The following is a 21553-nucleotide window of genomic DNA, read 5'->3' as shown; positions in this document are numbered from 1 at the left end:
TCATAATGATGAAAAACTATTCAACTTTGATGCTATAACAAAACTTGACAATTTTGCTAATTATTTACCTTTCAAAACCATAAAAGTTTTTTTTTTTTTTAAGCCTATAAAAACCAGCAACCCTGTAATTTTGAGAGAACGCCCGCCCGCCCGCACGCACGCACACGCGCGCGCACACACACACACACTGGAGGGAAAACGCGCACACACACACACACAAGGGGTGACACTGGAGGGAGAACGCGCGCGCGCGCACACACACAAGGGGTGACACTGGAGGGAGAACGCGCGCGCGCACACACACAAGGGGTGACACTGGAGGGAGAACGCGCGCGCGCACACACACAAGGGGTGACACTGGAGGGAGAACGCGCGCACACACACAAGGGGTGACACTGGAGGGAGAACGCGCGCGCGCACACACACAAGGGGTGACACTGGAGGGAGAACGCGCGCGCGCGCACACACACACACACACACAAGGGGTGACACTGGAGGGAGAACGCGCGCGCGCGCACACACACACACACACACACACACACACACAAGGGGTGACACTGGAGGGAGAACGCGCGCGCGCGCGCGCACACACACACACAAGGGGTGACACTGGAGGGAGAACGCGCGCGCACACACACAAGGGGTGACACTGGAGGGAGAACGCGCACGCGCACACACACAAGGGGTGACACTGGAGGGAGAACGCGCGCGCACACACACACACAAGGGGTGACACTGGAGGGAGAACGCGCGCGCACACACACACACAAGGGGTGACACTGGAGGGAGAACGCGCGCGCACACACACAAGGGGTGACACTGGAGGGAGAACGCGCGCGCACACACACAAGGGGTGACACTGGAGGGAGAACGCGCGCGCACACACACACAAGGGGTGACACTGGAGGGAGAACGCGCGCGCGCACACACACACAAGGGGTGACACTGGAGGGAGAACGCGCGCGCGCACACACACACACAAGGGGTGACACTGGAGGGAGAACGCGCGCGCGCACACACACACAAGGGGTGACACTGGAGGGAGAACGCGCGCGCGCGCACACACACACAAGGGGTGACACTGGAGGGAGAACGCGCGCGCACACACACACAAGGGGTGACACTGGAGGGAGAACGCGCGCGCACACACACACACACACACACACAAGGGGTGACACTGGAGGGAGAACGCGCGCGCACACACACAAGGGGTGACACTGGAGGGAGAACGCGCGCGCACACACACAAGGGGTGACACTGGAGGGAGAACGCGCGCGCACACACACAAGGGGTGACACTGGAGGGAGAACGCGCGCACACACACACGGGGTGACACTGGAGGGAGAATGCACACACACACACACACACACACGGGGTGACACTGGAGGGAGAATGCACACGGGGACGCTGGGAGAACACACGGGGACGCTGGGAGAACACACGGGGACGCTGGGAGAACACACGGGGACGCTGGGAGAACACACGGGGACGCTGGGAGAACACACGGGGACGCTGGGAGAACACACGGGGACGCTGGGAGAACACACACACACACACACACGGGGGTGACACTGGAGGGAGAATGCGCACACACACACACGGGGTGACACTGGAGGGAGAATGCGCGCACACACACACACGGGGTGACACTGGAGGGAGAATGCGCGCACACACACACACACACACACACACACACACACGGGGTGACACTGGAGGGAGAATGCACACACACACGCACACACACACACGGGGTGACACTGGAGGGAGAATGCACACACACACGCACACACACACACGGGGTGACACTGGAGGGAGAACGCACACACGGGGACACTGGGAGAACACATACACGGGGGTGACACTGGAGGGAGAACGCGCACACACACCGGGGGGGGGAGGGCGTGACACTGGAGGGAGAACGCACACACACGGGGGGGTGGCGACACTCGAGGGAGAACGCAGGTGACACTGGAGGGAGAACGCACACACACGGGCGGGGGGGTGTTAGGCGACACTGGAGGGAGAACGCACACACACGGGCAGGGGGGTGTTAGGCGACACTGGAGGGAGAACGCACACACACGGGGGGGGGGTGCTAGTGGCGACACTGGAGGGAGAACGTGCACACACGCCGGGTGACACTGGAGGGAGAACAAACACACGGGTATGCTGGAGAACACACACACGGGGACACTGGAGGGAGGACGCGCGTGCGCGCGCACACACACACACACACACACACACACACACGGGGGAGGGGGGGGGGCGACACTGGAGGGAGAACAGGGAGAACACACAAACACGGGGGAGGGGGGACGGACGACGACACTGGAGGGAGAACAAACACACAGGGAGTGACACTGGAGGGAGAACGCACACACACGAGGAGGGTGCTAGTGGCGACACTGGAGGGAGAACGCACACACACGGGGGGGTGTTAGGCGACACTGGAGGGAGAACGCACACACACGGGGGGGGGGGGTGCTAGTGGCGACACTGGAGGGAGAACGCACAGACACGGGGAGGGTGCTAGTGGCGACACTGGAGGGAGAACGCACACACATGGCGGGTGACACTGGAGGGAGAACAAACACACGGGTATGCTGGAGAACACACACACGGGGACACTGGAGGGAGAATGCATGGGCGCGCACACACACACACACACACACACACACACGGGGGAGGGGGGGACGACGACACTGGAGGGAGAACAAGGAGAACACACACAAACACGGGGGGGGGGGGGGGGGGACACTGGAGGGAGAACAAAAACACACACACACGGGGACACTGGATAACACACACACACACATGGGGGGGGGCCCTGGAGGGAGAACAGGGAGAACGCACACAAACACGGGGGGGGGGGGGTGAACACTGGAGGGTGAACGCACACACAGGGAGTGACACTGGAGGGAGAACAAACACACTGGGACGCTGGATAACACACACACACACACAGGAAGACAAGCACACAGCCAGGAGGACACTATGGGGTGGGGGGGGGGGGTTTGGACACGGGCCCATACATCTGTACCCCCCCAATATCACGTGTGGCGGCCCTGGTGTCTCGGCTTCACTCACTGAGTCACCGGATGCTGATAATAATACTTCTAACAACGTGCTGCTCCCTGCCGGCCCCTCCACTCTTCTCGTCCATCCCAGGTGATGTCACGACGCATACAGTACAAGCACCTGGGACGGACAGGAGGGAGGGGCCAGCGGGGAGCAGCGCGCAGTTAGCAGTATTATTAGCACATCACGGCGTGTAATTCAGGCGCTGCAAGTGGCCTCTTGTGTGGCCGAGTCCGGGCCCCTAATGTCCTCGTGCGGCGTCCGAGTGACCGACTGGTCAGTCCGCCCCGACTATAGGTCCATACTGCACTCCCCCCCCCCCCCCCCCCCCCAAGGGGATATGCTTTATGTAATAGCACCACCTTGTCTCTTCCACTGAACAGTAGGTCCTATTTCCCTTTAAAGGGTGGCTGCAATACCACCACTTTCTCTTCCACACTGCAGGTGGCCACAGATATATTCTCTAAAAACAAAAGAACACTGTAGGAGACAGAGGCAGGCACTGGGTGAGTTTTATTTATGTGCACATGTTTTGTGCACCTTTTAATGTGGATGTATCTTTCATATTTTTATATATATATATATATATATATATATATATATATATATATAAATGTTTATCCTAAATAAAAACATTTTACATTAAAGTTTTATTTATTTATTTTTTGGAGAATATATCTGTGTCTACCTGGGAGGTGACCGAGCGGTGTTTTTTCAGCTATCTTTTAAAAAAGGGAAGGGGCGCCAATAGGACCTACTGCGCAATGGAGGAGACAAGGTGGTGATACTACATATATAACCTTAAAGATAAAGGGTGTAGTATGGATCTATGGTAACTGGGTCCCCAACATTGAAAGGCTAAATTCACCTTTAAAAAAAAAAAAAAAATAGAACAGTATATAAAAAGATTGAGCACTGAAGAGCAGACTGCATATTTATAGGTAATTTTAAAGGAGAGGCGTTATAAAATTCTTTATTTTTATGTTGTGATGGTACTAATTGATATACACTTTTTCCGAAGGCGATTTGTTTAGGCATATATATTATGTTTTCAACACTAATGAGCACTGCACTAGAAAAAAGGCACATAAAGTGCTGGCACAGCTCAGATTTGAGTTAATATATTTTTTGTTTTTTATATTGCCACCATTTTCTTCACAGTACACAGATAGCAATTCTCATTTTTCTCACACAGGTCAGAAGAAAAATAACTATTCATTCTGTATCATATATAAAAAAAAATATATATATATATATATATATACATTTTTTTTAAACTTACCTCTTGGATGGCAGTCATCACCATATGTTGCACAGATTCCTCCATCATCATGATGGTCTGAATATACTCTAAAAATAGAATAATCACAACTGAATAAAAAAAAAATAATAATCTGATCTCCAGGTATGGTTTATATTGCATAGTCACATAGGTCCAGCTCAGACCAGTGTAAATATACATCTTTCAGAGCTGCTGTTAGAATCATGGGCCGACGCCGCCCCCCCACGAAAATATCAGAAAAATATTTTGGTTAAAAATACATTAAAATAAGTATTAGCGGGCACAAGCACAACATACCTGACAACATGCCTGCTAAATCTAAAAAAAAAACAAAAAAAAAAACTGTATTGAGTTATGAAAAAGCTTTGTGCGTGTGATTATAAAGTGTACAGTCCTGAGCACAGACCGTGTACATTTAGGGCCACTGACCCGCACATCTGTCAAAATAGGGCCTGCGGCTGTGTTCATACAGTCACTGCGTCCCTGTGGAGAAAAACCACTCATTCACATTGCATGGGCTAGAGAACCGTGTGAATGAGCCCTTAGTTTGTTTTTAACCCCTTGGCGCAGATCGTATGTTAATATGCAGTCTCTCTACACCGGGCCCTTAGCGCGGAGGGGCCGCATATTTGCGTGAATTTCTGCCTATTCACCTGTGCTGAGAGCGTGCACACTGCACGCTCCCAGCACAGTTACTGTCGCCTAACCGAAAACTCCGGGTCGCTCATTGCGATGGGGCGTTTCCGGACCACGTGACCGCCAAGCATGGCCTTTACATGATCTTGGGCTGCACCCACCTCCCGGCATCATTAACCTCTTAAAGAACCAATGCTAAGAGGTTAATTTTTTTTTTTAATGTTTAATTGTTTTTACATTTTTTTTACAATTGTTTTTACAATTGTTTTTCTGACCCCTGATGTCTCATTTTTGAGACAGATCGGTATGGAGGGCAGAGATCGCCAATCCTTTCCCTGCAGCCTTAGCTGCACTGCAGATGAACAGGCATGAGTCCGCTCTGCATCAGTCATGGACAAGTCATCTGCCTGCTCAACAGATAGTCCCGCTGAGCAGGCTGACTCCAACAAAGTCCACCCTATGTATAAGGAGCCTGAAGCATAAAAAAAAAAAACAAACAGTTTACTGTGCTTCAGTTATGAACACACACAGTGAGTAATCAGTGCTGGTAACACTGGTCTTGTACATGGGCGCCTCCCAATGGATGCGTTTATATCAGCAAATAGATGTGGTGCCGGGATTTTCATTAGAAAGCTGACCCAAGCTTGTGGAGTGTATAGTTTGTGTAAAAAAAAAAAAAAAAAAACACACACCCTGCTCCCACCTCGAAGATATTTGACAGTGGCAGAAGTGCGTTTTAAAATTGCTTGATGCCCGGCTGCCAAGATGGCTCACTGTCTTCAAGAAGTTTTATGTTATTTGATCCAGAACAAACATGCAGATTAGTAAAGTCCCTATCTGATTTTTTTATTTTTTTTTTACCAGATCTGCGACTTACGGCGTTTGTTCACATCATGTTCATTAAGCTGTGTTCATTTCCCCCCCACCCCCATTTTTGTTTGACTTGTTTTATGTCTGTCTATTTAGATGTTTAAAACTAACAAGTAAAAATTGGTCTGGTCAATAAGAGGTACAGTAAAGGCACAGTAGTTCTGAGTTATGAACTACGGTGGGTGGTAACAAAGACGTGTACCTTTTTCCAAATTTGCACAACTCAGCTGATGAAATAGTCACTATGAAATTTGAAACAAATCCTAGTTAAACCCTGAACAGGTACAATCCAATCTGGATGTATCAAGGTCAAAGTCTAGGTTTTTAACATGTAATACAAGCATACACTGTAATTATAACGGCATTATAGTCAAAAACTCAAGAAATGCAAAAAAAAAAAATAAAAAAAAAAACACACAATATACTTTTCACAAATGTGGTTTTATGCAAGTATAAATGCTCTGAAAAACTCAAAAAGGGATTACCTTGCTTTTGCTCACATTTTACTGCACAGCCTAAAATCAGTTGTAACATTCTTCCAAGTTCTGAGGCATCCGAGTGTTCTCCAACCAAAGTGACATCTGGAAGTGTGAAATCATTGATCTGATGTCCCAAAATCTATAAACGATACACATGAAAAACTTCTATTATTAAAGGTGTCAGTCTTTCAATCAAAAATGTAATTTAACCAGTCCTTTCATAAAAATGTAAGCAAACAAATCTATTCATAACACAGAAGTCACAGCAAAGTGTTTTGGGTTTGGCTGCCAAATGAACATTGCTTTGTAATTCCCTTTACCTAGCTATGATAAATCCCTGTTATTATAGCTCCAAATATGATACAAGTCTTAGCTGTTTGAAAGTCAGCAGACTAATAGCTACAGAATAATGTAATTTGTTATTAAAAATGACTTTTGCTTTTAAATCTGCAGAGCTGTAGTTTTCTGTAAAATGCAATGCAATACGCCAACCAGGAGGTGTTCCATACACCACTGGTTTAAGACCGCCCCCCCAAGAAATTTAATTTCCTGCTTGTGTGATTGGTTCAGTTAATAAAGTCACATTTTAGGCATCCTCTGCAACTCTCAAAATGGATTAACGGATTAACGGATAGGTTCACCTTTTGAACATGTTACACCCGTATTTAGGGTGCAAGATGTAACATGTTCAAGCAGACCCCACCTTTACATATGACAGTGGATGGGGGTTCCTCTCCTCCGTAGCTGCTGCCACATAAAAAAAAAATAAAAAATTTGGGGAAACTGTGTGGGGCTCCTCCTGCACAATTGTATTATCCATTTACAGGGATCTGTAAATGAATAAACTGCACCTGCGGCAGACAAAATAGTAGTTTCAATAGACATGCGGACATGCTGATCAGTAAATCCATAAATCCGTAGTCGAGCAGTTAACCTGTGCAGTGCAGGAAAAAAAAGTTCTGCTTTCACAATGCTAGAAAGCACCACAAATGAATGGATAATGCTATGATCATGCCAAGTTAAGGTTGCCACCTCATCCCTTTAAACCCGAACACAGTACTCAACAAATGCATAATAAAATGTTGATTCTTTTTCGCCTTTCAGCATTTACCTCATGATTGTAGTCCAAAATACCCTTTAGAATCTTCTTCAGATTACTGATCTACAAAAGAAAAAAAAAAGTTAAAAGGTTAAACTAATAAAACTCTAGGTAAGCTAGAACCTCTAGAATCAGCAGCACACAAAAAGTGGTATGCATCCTGCATGGGTAATTTATTTACTTATAATGAAGGTGTACAATTTTGGGGCCTAGCCCAAACAAAATGTTAGACCGTACAGTGTAGCAACTAAATAAAATCTATAGCCAGCGTCAGAACTACCTTCCGGTAAAATCTAGTACTTTTGTATAGTGGGACAAAACCCATTTACATATACAAGCTGAAGCCTAAGGACAAAAAGGACAACACCTGTTGATTTAAACATAAACCTTTGGCTAAACCTTAGATCAATATGCAGCCAAGAAAATAGATTATGGCTAGAGATTCTCACTTGATAGGTCTAACTGGCTAATCAGCTGCACGGTTGGCCAGTATTCAGCACCTGTAATACTTACCTGTAAGTGGCTTAAACTAGTCCATCTAAATATACAAATAACATTTAATACTGACAATTATCCTTTTTATAACACTGCTGGACACCAGAACAATGTTGCTTTGACAAGAATTGTGTAGGGCATTGGACAATTCCTTATGAATGTACTTGGAAGGAGATATTATATAACACACACACACACACACCTAGCGCTTATTTTCATAAATCGATTAGTTGGCCAATTTTTTTTATTTTAGGTTATTAATCAAAACAAAGTGTGGTGTATAATTTAGTTAATATGTAAAGTTTAAAAAAGCCAATTTATTCTTAAATATCTCTATACAGTGCTAAATATAAAATAATCACCTATATTGTTAGGGAGCAAAATATCGAATCCACTCTGAAAATAACAGACATACTGTATAGAATATTAGAAGAGATATACCATTAGAAGAGAGAGATAGTATATACAGTATATATCCTTCAATAGTATATTAAAGGGTGAATCTGGTAAATCTCATCAGACTCAGATCGTTAGGGAGGTCAAATTGGCGTTCATTTTCAACCACAGTGACGGGGAAAATAGAAAATTTCTTGGTCAAAGGAATTTTCAGACAGTGTGGTTTTCGTTCAGAAATTACATTCATTTTAAAACAGAATATTAAAAAACAAGTGAAAACGTCAAACATTCTTTCATTCAGCGGATGTTCAAAGATTTTTTTATTTTTTTTGTCTTCTGAAAATTGATCCGTGTGGCCAGGATAAGGCTCGGTACACACCTACGCAGTTTGCTTTTGATCCGTTTCTGCAATGCTTTTTGCTGTGCGTTTTGATTTTGCGCACGTGATCTTGCATTTTTTTTGGCCAATTTGCTGTTGGGCAGATTAAAAACACACAAATTGCTGCAAAAACGCATTACCTGCTTTGCTTCAGCTTCTCCATTGAAGTATATTGAACCTAAAAAGCACCGTTTTTTGTTTGTTTTTTTAACCACTTCAGCCCCAGACCATTTTGCTGGTCAAAGACCAGACCACTTTTTGCGATTCGGCACTGCGTCGCTTTAACTGACAATTGCACAGTCGTGTGATGTGGCTCCCCAAACAAAGTTGGCGTCTTACCACAAATAGAGCTTTCTTTTGGTGGTATTTGATCACCCCTGCTGTTTTTATTTTTTTGCGTTATAAACAAAAATAGAGCGACGATTAAAAAAAAAAAAAAAAAAAAAAAAATAATTTTTTACTTTTTGTTATAATAAATATCCCCCAAAAATATATAAAAATAATTGTTTTCCCTCAGTTTAGGCCGATACGTATTCTTCTACATATTTTTGGTAAACAAAAAAAAAAAAAAATATATATATATATATATATATATATATATATATATATATATATATATATATATATATATATATATATATATATTCGGAATAAGCGATTGATTGGTTTGCGCAAAAGTTATAGGGTTTACAAAATAGGGGATAGTTTTATGGCATTTTTATTGGAAAAAAATTTTTTTTAATAGTAATGGCGGCGATTAGCGATTTTTATTGTGACTGCGACATTATGGCAGACACATCGGACATTTTTGACACCATTGTCATTTATACAGCAATCACTGCTATATAAATGCAGTGATTCCTGTGTAAATGACACTGGCAGTGAAGGGGTTAACCAGTGGGTGGCAGTGAAGGGGTTAAGTGTTCCTAGGGGTGTGTTACTAACTGTGGGGGGCTGGGCTTTCATTTAGTGAACACTGATCTCTGCTCCAATCACATGGAGCAGAGATCAGCATCACTAGTTGCTAGGCAGAATGGGGAAATGCTGTTTACAACAGCATTTCTCCCTTCAGCCGCCCCGTGAGACGATCGCGGGTAACCGCGCGACGATCGAATCTGCAGGACCAGCGACCGGACTCACGGAGGTCCCGACCGGCATGCGAGCGCGCCGGTGGCGGTGCGCTCACGATGGCAGGGCGGCATTAAAGAGTGGACGTACCTGTACACCAATATGCCTGCCCGTGCCATTCTGCTGACGTACATCGGCGTGTGCTGGTCGGGAACCGATTAAACACAAAAGTCCCTGACCCTTTCCAAATATGCAGCGGCTGAAAAAAAGCAGATGTGAACGTGTCCCATAGGAAACCATGTAAAAAAAAAAAAAAAAAAAAAAAAAAAAAAAAAAACTGTTCTACAAAAAGCACCAAAAATACATAGATATGAACTGGGTCTAAGATGTTTAGTAACATAATGGGGTTAAAAAATAAATAAAATTAGCCCTTTATAGTACAAAAAAAATAAAAAATAAAAAGCAGATAATCACTACTGTTGGGGGTTCATTTTTTACTGTATAACTGAAAGTAATATTTACAGTAGCAATTTGCTCTTTTTGTACTATAAAGGGCTCATTTAAGTTCTTTAAACCCCATTATGTTACTGGCCGATTAAGCGATTATGAAAATAGTAATTATTAAATTATTGATTGTCACAATCGGTCAGTTGTCGATTAATTGTTTCAGCCCTAGTAACATACAATACATTATGGGGTCTATTTATACATTTTTTCCTTCAGTCAAGCATCATATATTTTTCTAATTGGCTTCAATTGGAAAAATGTGCGAATCCTGGGTGAATGTGGTGTGAAAACATTTATAAACAGGCATCTTAGTGTATCATAACAAAATCATCATCAAAAGGCAGGACAAGCATGCACCGGTGAGTGACACTAGAACTACAAATTGTCAAGTAGATAGTGGTCTGAAATGAGCAGTACCTTCAGTCTCCAGTTGTCTCCCACATCCGTTTTAATCCTGTTTAACCAGTTTTCATCAAAGTATGCTGGGTCACTGTTAAAGACAAAATAAAGTCACATACTTCAAGGGAAAACAAAACAAAACAAAACAGTATTGCTTCATACACATGCATTTTCTTACATTTTTTGGAGGACCATGGCCATTGCTACACCGCTCGTAAGGTCTTCTACTGTTTTGCATGGTGCGTCTACGTGAAATGTCTGTATCTATAAATGAGAAAAAATATATATTATATATACACATACATACATACACACACACACACACACACACACACACACACACACACACACACACACACACATTATACTCAAAAATATATATATAGGAGTGTATATTACACATTAGTTGCCTGTGGAGTTTACACAGAGATGTCCATTTTAGAGCATGCAGTTGACAAGACAGCAGCTAGGTACAAGTGATTTATTTATTGGTTGTAGAGATCCACAGAAATTTCGGCCCAAAATGGTATTAATTGGCATTTGGCCAATAGGAGAAAAAGGTGCTTATAATGGCACCAAAAACACACTGTGAATGTGCAACAATTTTGGGCCGATTTTACCATGATTTACTGTGCTTATGGCGGGTTTTTCATAGGCCATGTGACTCAAAAAACGTAACACGAGTGCATTAATGATGCATTCTTGCTGCGTTACCAATGCATTTGAACTGGGAGGTGCGCTTTTTTTTTTTTTTACTGACCAACAATGCACCAAGCAGGATTTTTAACACCACAATGGAAGCCCAATGGACCAGTGTGCAGACATACATAGAATTTAAAAAGGGATACATTTTTCTTTTTTCTTGAGCTTCTCTTGAACTAAAAGTGGCAATAATGGCCGACAAATTCATATTCATTTAAATTCATGATATTTTAAAAGTTGAATACAATAATATATAAAAATATATATTTTTTTAAAAACTTCATTTTTGGTTTTCAGCCAAGTGAATCCTGCATTTGATACCAAAAGTTCCATTCGGTGCACCTCTAATTGGTTGTGAGCCAAGGTATTACACAATATACGATCACAAAAAAAAATTTCAGAAGCATCACATAAATTGCTTTTTGAGTTGTCACTCTATTGGGTAGGGAGATAGATAGATATAAGAAGTCCAGCCTGAGCTTTTTAGACCAGGCTTCGTTTTGCACTCCTGTGACCTGTTCTCAGCAGAGAGAGGTCTGAAAATCCGCTCTCTGCTGACGTCATTAGTCCAGTCACTGCGTCATCCTGACTTAGTAAATCTGGATCTGCCAGCTGCCTGGACTGATAGTTTCAGCAAGCCGCTGAGACAGCCGCTCCCCACCCCTCCACAGCTCAGGGCTCCAATGAGCGTGGAGGAAAAGAGCAGGAGTGCTGCTGAATAACAGCCAGCAGCTCTCCACTCGGGGAGGAGCGAGAACCGAGCCATCGGCAATGTTTGTGGCCCATTTCTTAGTGCAGAGATGGCAGGGGACAGATGCAGCAGCCACCATTAATCTGCAAAAAAATAAATAAATCCCCACACTTCTCTTTTAACTAGAAAAGTGGGAAGGAACACCTACAAATGCCTAGATGAACACGAAACTGAGCTGGGAATTATACTATGGTTTGAGTATCCTGGACACAACCAGGGGCTAACCTAATCCATCATGTAGAATAATTAACTGTCATGTTCAAAGTCTATAAGGGCTGGTTTACACTTGCAGTAGCCCACTGAAGAGCAATAGAGGGTGAAGCACTTTTCAGAGGATGTTTGATAGACCGTGAGAAGACCCCTTAATGCCTCCTCACTGCATTTTTAAAACGTAAAAGGTCTGTATCAAAAGCATGTGGATTGCATGTGGTTGTGGGGCAGTTAATGGTACAGCCATACTCGATTGAGTCACGTTTGGCAGGTGGTACAGCCCACCAAATATTATGGAGGGGATCATTTTTATAAACCCCATAACCTTTGCTCAACAGCTGGTTTACCTCCTACAACCACAACTTTAAAACTAGGCCTAAGGCTGATTTAGTGAAGAAGTTGAGAACCTTCACTGAATAAAATGATTAAAAAGTTTCCCTTCAATGTGAAAAGTAAATTTCTGTTCATTTTTCCCCATCACCACATGAGCACAGCTACATTTTACTAAGTGAAGATTCCTAAACCCTAAAACAGTAAAACAGCTTGACTGCATCTTCTGAGCAGCTTTATGGAAAGTATTGGTTTAAAAATAAAGACACACAAATATCATTTTTTAAAGTATGAAGATTTCAGTCTGCCATTCCACACCACAAACCTCACATACGCGAGATTCACGTTAATGCTCTCCCCTAAGATGTTGAGCACATCAGTAATAACACGAGACGGCATGGTATGCTGTCATCACAACATGTGCGGGTCTCTACAATGTGTGTCATAATACAATATTACAAAGCTAATGAAAAATGTTGTAGAGCTTGAGCATGGACGTAATCACCACTGCCTCCCACACTGATGCCTACCATCAAGAGCAACCAAGAACTAGCTAGTGATGACTGTGGGAATCAAAGCATGCATGTACAAATAGTTTTTGCTGGATCATTTACAATCCTGGGAAATGTATAATGCCTTGATGGAAACGCTTCAGACACAATTCTAACAATTTACATCACTTCATTACTTACAAGTACCCCTAAAACACATCCATATAATGAAAAAAGTAAATCTACAGTATAGGTTATAAAGAACTTGTTGAAATATCAAAGAAAAGATTCTAGTGCCACCTACTCAGCTGTTTTTTTTCAAGTGTTTGGTATCTGCCAAGATTGCAGCATACCCACAGACGTACTGTATGGCCATTTCCAGCTCTGTTTATAGACAGGTCATGCAAGAATAAAGCACCATTCTTGTCACTAATAAACTGTGATGTGGTCATATTTTACGTACAAAGCACTCCAGGCAAAGTGGTCTACAGAGAACAAATACAGCACTTTAACAGTGGGATCTTTAAACATTACACAATAGGTTCACTTTATCCTTTGTTTTGAAAAACAGTCTTTTTTTTATATTGCCAATTTTCTGCATGATTACCAGTGATGTAAGTAACTCAGTTAAAATAAACGGAGTTACTTAACGCAGTTACTTTAGAGGGTAACGGGTAATCTAACTGATTACTCTTCCTCTCATGGTAACCCAGTTCCCATTACTTGAGCGGCGTTACCGCAAGTACATCTACCGCCCGGGAGGCCCGCCGTGGCCATGCTGCCTGGCTGTCCATTCTGCCGCGGGTAGGGGGGCTTTCGCCCGCTGAGCTGAGAAGAGGCTGAGACTCAGAGAGACTGTCTGGACCTCCCCAGCTATCCAGAGAGAAAGAATGTAGGGAGACAGGGCGGACACTGAAAAATGAAGTCAGCTGACACCAATAGAGTGAAGGGGAGGGTCTCTCTCCCCATGAGGAAAAGCAGCCCCACCCCAAAGTACCACCGCTGCCACCCCTGTCACAGTTACTTTGCCGAGTAACTAATTACTTTTCCAATGTAGTAACCGAGTTACTAACGCAATTACTTTTTGGGAGAAGTAATTTGTAATGTAACTAATTACTTTTTTAAAGTAAAATGACCAACACTGATGAATACAATAGATATAATAAAAAGAACAGATTCTTTGAAATGAAAAACAAAAAAAAAAAAAAAAAAAAAAACACACCAGCAAGTCTAAAAGGTAAAAAGGTAGTGGTGCGCGGTACTATGGTGAAGAATCTAGTTAAAACAGGTTTAATATATTCAATAGGTACTCAAAAGATTAGAAGATAAATGTAATATCGTCTCCACTACAGGTAATAAATGGAACGTAGAAAAAAAAATAAAAAATAAAAAAAAAAAAGACAATATATGTATATAAAAAATATAAAAAATATATGTATATATAGTGAGGGACCCTCACTCCTATGCGTAGTAGTATTTTGAGTGGTAGACAAATGGATAAGAAAAACAATTAATGATAAATAAGACTGGTGGTCCCAATGCGATTTTTTAGGTAGCAGAGTTGCATAAAGTGGCAGTGCTGAATATAAAGAAGGTCCGTGAAAATAACTACTACTGTATTTGTTTCAGTGACTAAAGTACTATACATAAAATAGTGGACGAAATAAAAAATATATAAAGTGAATCACCATGCGATTTGTTAAAAATGACGAAAAACCCATACAAAGTGCTAGTACTGAACAATGAATAGATCTGAAAAGAGAATCTGCTAAGTCAAAGTATATGTGTAACAGTGTACAAAAGTAATCATTAGCTAGATAAGGCAAAAGATGTAAGTAATGCTTGCCTTGTGACTAAAAAAAAAATCGCATATGGTTTTAAAGCCAAGGGAGGGTTAAGCAAAGTGACTCTGTGCGGGTGTCTTTATACCATAGACTTAAATATCGGTGCAGTGCACTAAATTGAATCATACAATCAAAGAAAATAAATCAAATTGTTGAATCAAAACAAAAACGCATAAACGATCCAAGTGTTGGTGAGAGGGAAACCACCCTCTGGGAATAATCCAAAACAGAAGGAAAAAAGGTGCACAGTGTTTGAAGCTATAAAAAATATAAAAAACAACAATGGAACAGTAATCCTAGTTAAAATTGTCCATTCAGCTGGTGCAACAACAAGTGGCGATTAGCCCAAAATCACATGTAACAAGACAGTCGCCTGCAATGCTGGTGCTTAAAATATATGTGCACTATAAGGTAGAGATTTAAACAGTGATAATGGTGATGGTGGATATCTCCCACGTGGTCCTGTGTAATCAGAATATGGGTGTCCCCTTACCTTACAGCTGTAAGGTAACAGCATATGGTATATGTATCCTCAGGGTTCCTGGTGGTCCTTCTCCCTCGAGGTCCTATTCACGTGTCCCCGGGTCCTGGCGTCTCCTGCCTACTGTGCCGTATTGGGCTCTGTAAGTGGTCCCTCAGCGGTACTTCAGCGTGGGGGGGGGGGGGAATTGGTGGTATACCTCGGCGGTTTTATGCAAGGGGTTAAACAGATAAGGAGGAAGGGAGCCCCATAGTATAGTATTTTTCAACAGTATTGAAATTTATTTATAAAAACAGCTTTGGTACTCACAAACAGACAGAGTTTTTGTATGGTGTATAAACGAGCCTCGAGCTCGATTGCGTCACTTCCGGTAGCGTCCGGGGACGCTACCGGAAGTGACGCAATCGAGCTCGAGGCTCGTTTATACACCATACAAAAACTCTGTCTGTTTGTGAGTACCAAAGCTGTTTTTATAAATAAATTTCAATACTGTTGAAAAATACTATACTATGGGGCTCCCTTCCTCCTTATCTGTTTAACCCCTTGCATAAAACCGCCGAGGTATACAACCAATTCCCCCCCCCCCACGCTGAAGTACCGCTGAGGGACCACTTACAGAGCCCAATACGGCACAGTAGGCAGGAGACGCCAGGACCCGGGGACACGTGAATAGGACCTCGAGGGAGAAGGACCACCAGGAACCCTGAGGATACATATACCATATGCTGTTACCTTACAGCTGTAAGGTAAGGGGACACCCATATTCTGATTACACAGGACCACGTGGGAGATATCCACCATCACCATTATCACTGTTTAAATCTCTACCTTATAGTGCACATATATTTTAAGCACCAGCATTGCAGGCGACTGTCTTGTTACATGCGATTTTGGGCTAATCGCCACTTGTTGTTGCACCAGCTGAATGGACAATTTTAACTAGGATTACTGTTCCATTGTTGTTTTTTATATTTTTTATAGCTTCAAACACTGTGCACCTTTTTCCTTCTGTTTTGGATTATTTCCAGAGGGTGGTTTCCCTCTCACCAACACTTGGATCGTTTATGCGCTTTTGTTTTGATTCAACAATTTGATTTTCTTTGATTGTATGATTCAATTTAGTGCACTGCACCGATATTTAAGTCTATGGTATAAAGACACCCGCACAGAGTCACTTTGCTTAACCCTCCCTTGGCTTTAAAACCATATGCGATTTTTTTTTAGTCACAAGGCAAGCATTACTTACATCTTTTGCCTTATCTAGCTAATGATTACTTTTGTACACTGTTACACATATACTTTGACTTAGCAGATTCTCTTTTCAGATCTATTCATTGTTCAGCACTAGCACTTTGTATGCGTTTTTCGTCATTTTTAACAAATCGCATGGTGATTCACTTTATATATTTTTTATTTCGTCCACTATTTTATGTATAGTACTTTAGTCACTGAAACAAATACAGTAGTAGTTATTTTCACGGACCTTCTTTATATTCAGCACTGCCACTTTATGCAACTCTGCTACCTAAAAAAATCGCATTGGGACCACCAGTCTTATTTATCATTAATTGTTTTTCTTATCCATTTGTCTACCACTCAAAATACTACTACGCATAGGAGTGAGGGTCCCTCACTATATATACATATATTTTTTATATTTTTTATATACATATATTGTTTTTTTTTTGTTTTTTTTTTTTTTCTACGTTCCATTTATTACCTGTAGTGGAGACGATATTACATTTATCTTCTAATCTTTTGAGTACCTATTGAATATATTAAACCTGTTTTAACTAGATTCTTCACCATAGTACCGCGCACCACTACCTTTTTACCTTTTGTCTTCTCCAATTGGGGTTCAAGCACCCCATTTCAGTGTGTGCAGCGGTACAACAATTAGATTACTCTTTGATTAGGCGCAGGAATATTCTCTTTTATACACCAGCAAGTCTATTTATGAGTAAACTTTGGATCAGGGAATAGTTAGGGCAGAACCTCTGTCACAAAAAGCCAGGGTTCATGTCTAGTGGGTAAGCTATATTGCCAAAAAATAACGAGCGTGATGACCGTATCAAAAAGTAGTGAGGACTACAAATCAACGAAGTAGCAAGCGCCATTTTAAATGTTGCATTTTGTATAAAACTAGCAGAGCAAAAAATGTATCAAGCATCAAAATTAATACCGAGATATTGTGATTCTGTTTTGTACCAACACCTTTTTTTGTTTAAAAAATAAAATAAAAATTGCAGGGGACATGAAAGATGTTAACTGGTATTTTAGAGGTTAACAAGTTTAATAAGCATAACTTCATGCACTATAATACAAATCTGACCGCAGTTAGGCAGCTGCATTTTTTTTGTGGTTCTGAAAAAATAGCCCTCTCCTGTGATCCCAGGATAACATCTAGACGTCTGACACGGTCACTAGTTGGCAGACACTCAGCAAGCTGCACACTTCCCTGACATACTGTAATTACATGCACTTGACTTCGGCATTATACCACTTTGCTATGAAAGGTATTTATCAGGGGTCAGAGAGCAAATGCTGCCACTCACAAAAGGTTTTTATACCACACACATAGAAAATGATGGGATGTTTTTACCTACCGTACAATCTATTTCTTGGGAGCTCTTTGAGGGACACAGGAGTTCAAACTTCTGGGTCTGAGCAACCAACAAAAAGCAGGTACCTCTTTACAGGGACCATCAAGAACAATTGACATATAATCACACACGTGGGTTGGACTTGATGGACTTGTCTTTTTTCAACCTCACCTACTATGTAACTATGTAATTGAGAGAGTCAATATTTCTAATGGGAAGCAGTGGCTGTGATGTAGATACACACAGCACAAGCTTCATCCAGGCAATGGAGGGAGACCCCCTTTTGATTTACTGGTGCCAGACACGACAGAAGAATGGCGTTCTATTTGAGGTGAAAGACCAAAACCACTTGTAAGGAAGAAGCAAGCTGTAAGCCTCAAAACGGCCTTGCCCCTGTGCAAGACCAGAAAGAGTAATTTACAAGAGGTCACTAGCTCAGACATTTCTCTCAAAGAAGAAATGACAAGGAACATAACCATTGAAGACAGGAATGGAAAGGAGAGTGAAATTTCCTTCATAGGTTCAAAATAGTGGCGCACCGAAATAAATTCTGGACCAAAACAAACTTCACGATGCAACAGTATTTCGGTTTTTGGCCAAGTGCATCATGAAGTTTCAGTTTTGGTCCAGAATTTATTTCGGTGCGCCACTATTTTGAACCTATAAAAGGAAATTTGTATTATATTCAACTTTTTAAATATTATGAAATTAAATATGAATTTATTTTCATCCATCATAGGCACCTTTTCGGACAAAGGGCTTCTTTCACACTAAGCAGTTTTTAAAAGTTTTTTTGCAAAAATTCTATGTACAGCATCTCACAAAAGTGAGTACACCCCTCAGATTATATCTTTTCATGTGACAACACTGAAGAAATTACAGCTTGTATAATAAAGGTAAATTTGCGGTCCCCTAAAAATATCTCAAGCACACAGCCAATAATGTCTAAACCGCTGGCAACAAAAGTTAAAAATGTCCAAACTGGGCTCAAATTGTCATTATTTTGTGTGGCCACTATTATTTCCAGCACTGCTCTAACCCTCTTGGGCATGGAGTTCACCAGAGCTTCACAGGTTGCCACTGGAATATCTTCCATTCCTCCACGACGATCTAACGGAGCTGGTGGATATTAGAGACCTTGCGCTCCTCCACCTTCTGTATGAGGATGCCCCACAGATGCTCAATAGGGTTTAGGTCTGAAGACATGCTTGGCCAGTCCAACACCTTTGTCCTCAGCTTCTTTAGTAAGACAGTGGTCATCTTGGAAGTGTGTTTGGGGTCATTATGTTCGAATACTCCCCTCCGAAGGGAGGGGATCACGCTCTGCTTCATTATGTCACAGTACATGTTGGCATTCATGGTTCCCTCAATGAACTGTAGCTCCCCAGTGCTGGCAGCACTCATGCTGCCACAGACCACGACACCACCATGATTGACTGTAGGCAAGACACACTTGTCTGTACTTCTCACCTGGTTGCCGCCACACACACACACACACAGACACACACACACACACACACACACACACAACACCATCTGAACCAAATAATTTTATATTGGTCTCATTAGACCACAACAAATGGTTCCAGTAATCCACGTCCTTAGGTCTGCTTGTCTTCAGCAAACTGTTTGCGGGCTTTCTTGTGCATCACCTTTTGAAGAGGCTATCTGCTGGGTTGGCAGCCATGCAGACTAATTTGATGAAGTGTGTGGCATACGGTCTGAGCACTGACAGGCTGACCCCCACCCCTTCAACCTCTGCAGCAATGCTGGCAACACTAATATGTCTATTTTGCAAAGACAAACTCTGGATATGACGCTGAGCATGTGCACTGAACTTCTTTGGTCGACCATGGCGAGGTCTGTTCTGAGTAGAACCTGTCCTGTTAAACCACTGTATGGTCTTGGCCACCGTGCTGCAGCTCAGTTTCAGGGTCTTGGCAATCTTCTTATAGTCTAGGCCATCTTTATGAACAATCCTTCTTTGCCATGGGAGGTGCCATGTTGAACTTAAAACTTAACACATCTGCTCACCATTCACACCTAAGACCTTGTAACACTAACGAGTCACATGAAACTGGGGAGGGAAAAAGGCTAATTGGGCCCAATTTGTACATTTTCACTTAGGGGTGTACTCACTTTTGTTGCCAGCGGTTTAGACATTAATGGCTGTGTGTTGAGTTATTTTTAGGGGACAGCAAATTTACACTGTTATACAAGCTGTACACTCACTACTTTACATTGTAGCAAAAGGGTCATTTCTTCAGTTACATGAAAAGATAGAATAAAATATTTACAATAATGTAAGGGGTGTACTTTTGTGAGATACTGTAGATCTTCACACAAAAAAAAAAAGAAAAAAAAAAGAAAAAAAAACAAACACTCACCCCCCAAAATACCCCCCTCCCAATTGAAATGCATTGAAAACACAGCAAAACGCACCCGTGTTGCAGTTTTGAGTCACATGACCTGTGGAAAAAACAAAACAAAAAAAAAAAAAAAACACACACACACCGTAAACATGGTAAAATTGTGGCAAAAATCGCACATGTTTTTTCGGCAGCCATTATCAGCACCTTCTTTTCTACCCCGTTTCCCCTAAAATAAGACCTAGCGTGATTGTCAACGATGGCTGCCGTATAAGCTGTACCCCCCAAATAAGCCCTAGTTAAAGTCCTTCTATGTCTTATTCTCAGGGTAGGGCTTATTTTCGGGGAAAGAGGGTGGGGCTTATTTGGGGGTAGGGCTTATATTGCAGCCATCACCGACACTCACGCTAGGTCTTATTTTAGGGGAAACAGGGTATTGGCGAAACACAGATAGCCCTATTTTCGGCCAATCAATTTCAGCGGCCGATATATCGGTGCATCCCTAGTGAAAAAGAAGGTTTTTGAAGTGCTGAGAGAATGAAATTCAGATCCTAAAAAAGGTGTGTGGAAGAAGTGTACAGGTGAAGCCACGTGAGAAACACCATGTACAGAAAAGTCTTAATCTAAGAATGTGAAGCTAGTGGTCTTAAAAGCAAGATGGCAAATGTAGAGATCTGACCCTCAATGGTACAGGAGCAGATGCTTGATCAGAAAGGCCCTTGCCTCACACCAAGAGAAATATGCCTTCCATGTGGGATGGGAGAAACTCCCGTAAGCAGGCTTCTTAGCATTTATTATTGTGGGAATCGCCATTTAGAGATGCCTCTGTCCCCTCAGCACCTGGGCTTCAACAGCCATGTCATTAAAACTAGCAACCATGAAGCAGGATTGTAAGCCAGCCCCTGGAACAGATGATCGGGAAAAAGCCCATGGCGCGTCTGCTTCACAGTTGCAAGTAGGGTATCATATCCTCCTGATCCAGTCTGGAGCTTTGAGGATCACTGAAATGCCCTGCAGTTTGATCCGGCGGAGCAGACGAGGAAGGAACTGGAAGCACAGGAAACACCAGTTTGTTGTTGAACCA

The 21553-nt window shown here is 42.6% G+C and overlaps 1 protein-coding gene across 5 annotated transcripts in view; it reads right to left on the bottom strand.

Annotated features, from left to right (window-relative positions):
• HOOK3 (hook microtubule tethering protein 3) overlaps nucleotides 1–21553 on the bottom strand; it is a 121102-nt gene that overhangs the window by 75690 nt on the left and 23859 nt on the right. For all 5 annotated transcript variants that reach the window (XR_013272186.1, XM_077475413.1, XM_077475414.1 and 2 more), the window contains exons 2-6: nucleotides 10867–10952; nucleotides 10707–10779; nucleotides 7457–7507; nucleotides 6352–6484; nucleotides 4361–4428 (exon numbers count right to left, since the gene is read on the bottom strand). Coding sequence is in view for 4 of the 5 variants with exons in the window: in XM_077475413.1 (XP_077331539.1) it covers nucleotides 4361–4428; nucleotides 6352–6484; nucleotides 7457–7507; nucleotides 10707–10779; nucleotides 10867–10952 (411 nt within the window). In the remaining variant the exon portion in view is untranslated. The remainder of the gene's footprint in view (nucleotides 1–4360; nucleotides 4429–6351; nucleotides 6485–7456; nucleotides 7508–10706; nucleotides 10780–10866; nucleotides 10953–21553) is intronic.

Source organism: Lithobates pipiens, unplaced genomic scaffold, assembly GCF_037356315.1.
Source record: "Lithobates pipiens isolate NorthernLeopardFrog02 unplaced genomic scaffold, aLitPip1_a1.2 Scaffold_13, whole genome shotgun sequence".
NCBI classification, from domain to species: Eukaryota; Metazoa; Chordata; class Amphibia; order Anura; family Ranidae; genus Lithobates; species Lithobates pipiens.
The sequence above is the reverse complement of the archived record's forward strand: the minus strand, read 5'-3'. Positions and strand labels throughout refer to the sequence as shown.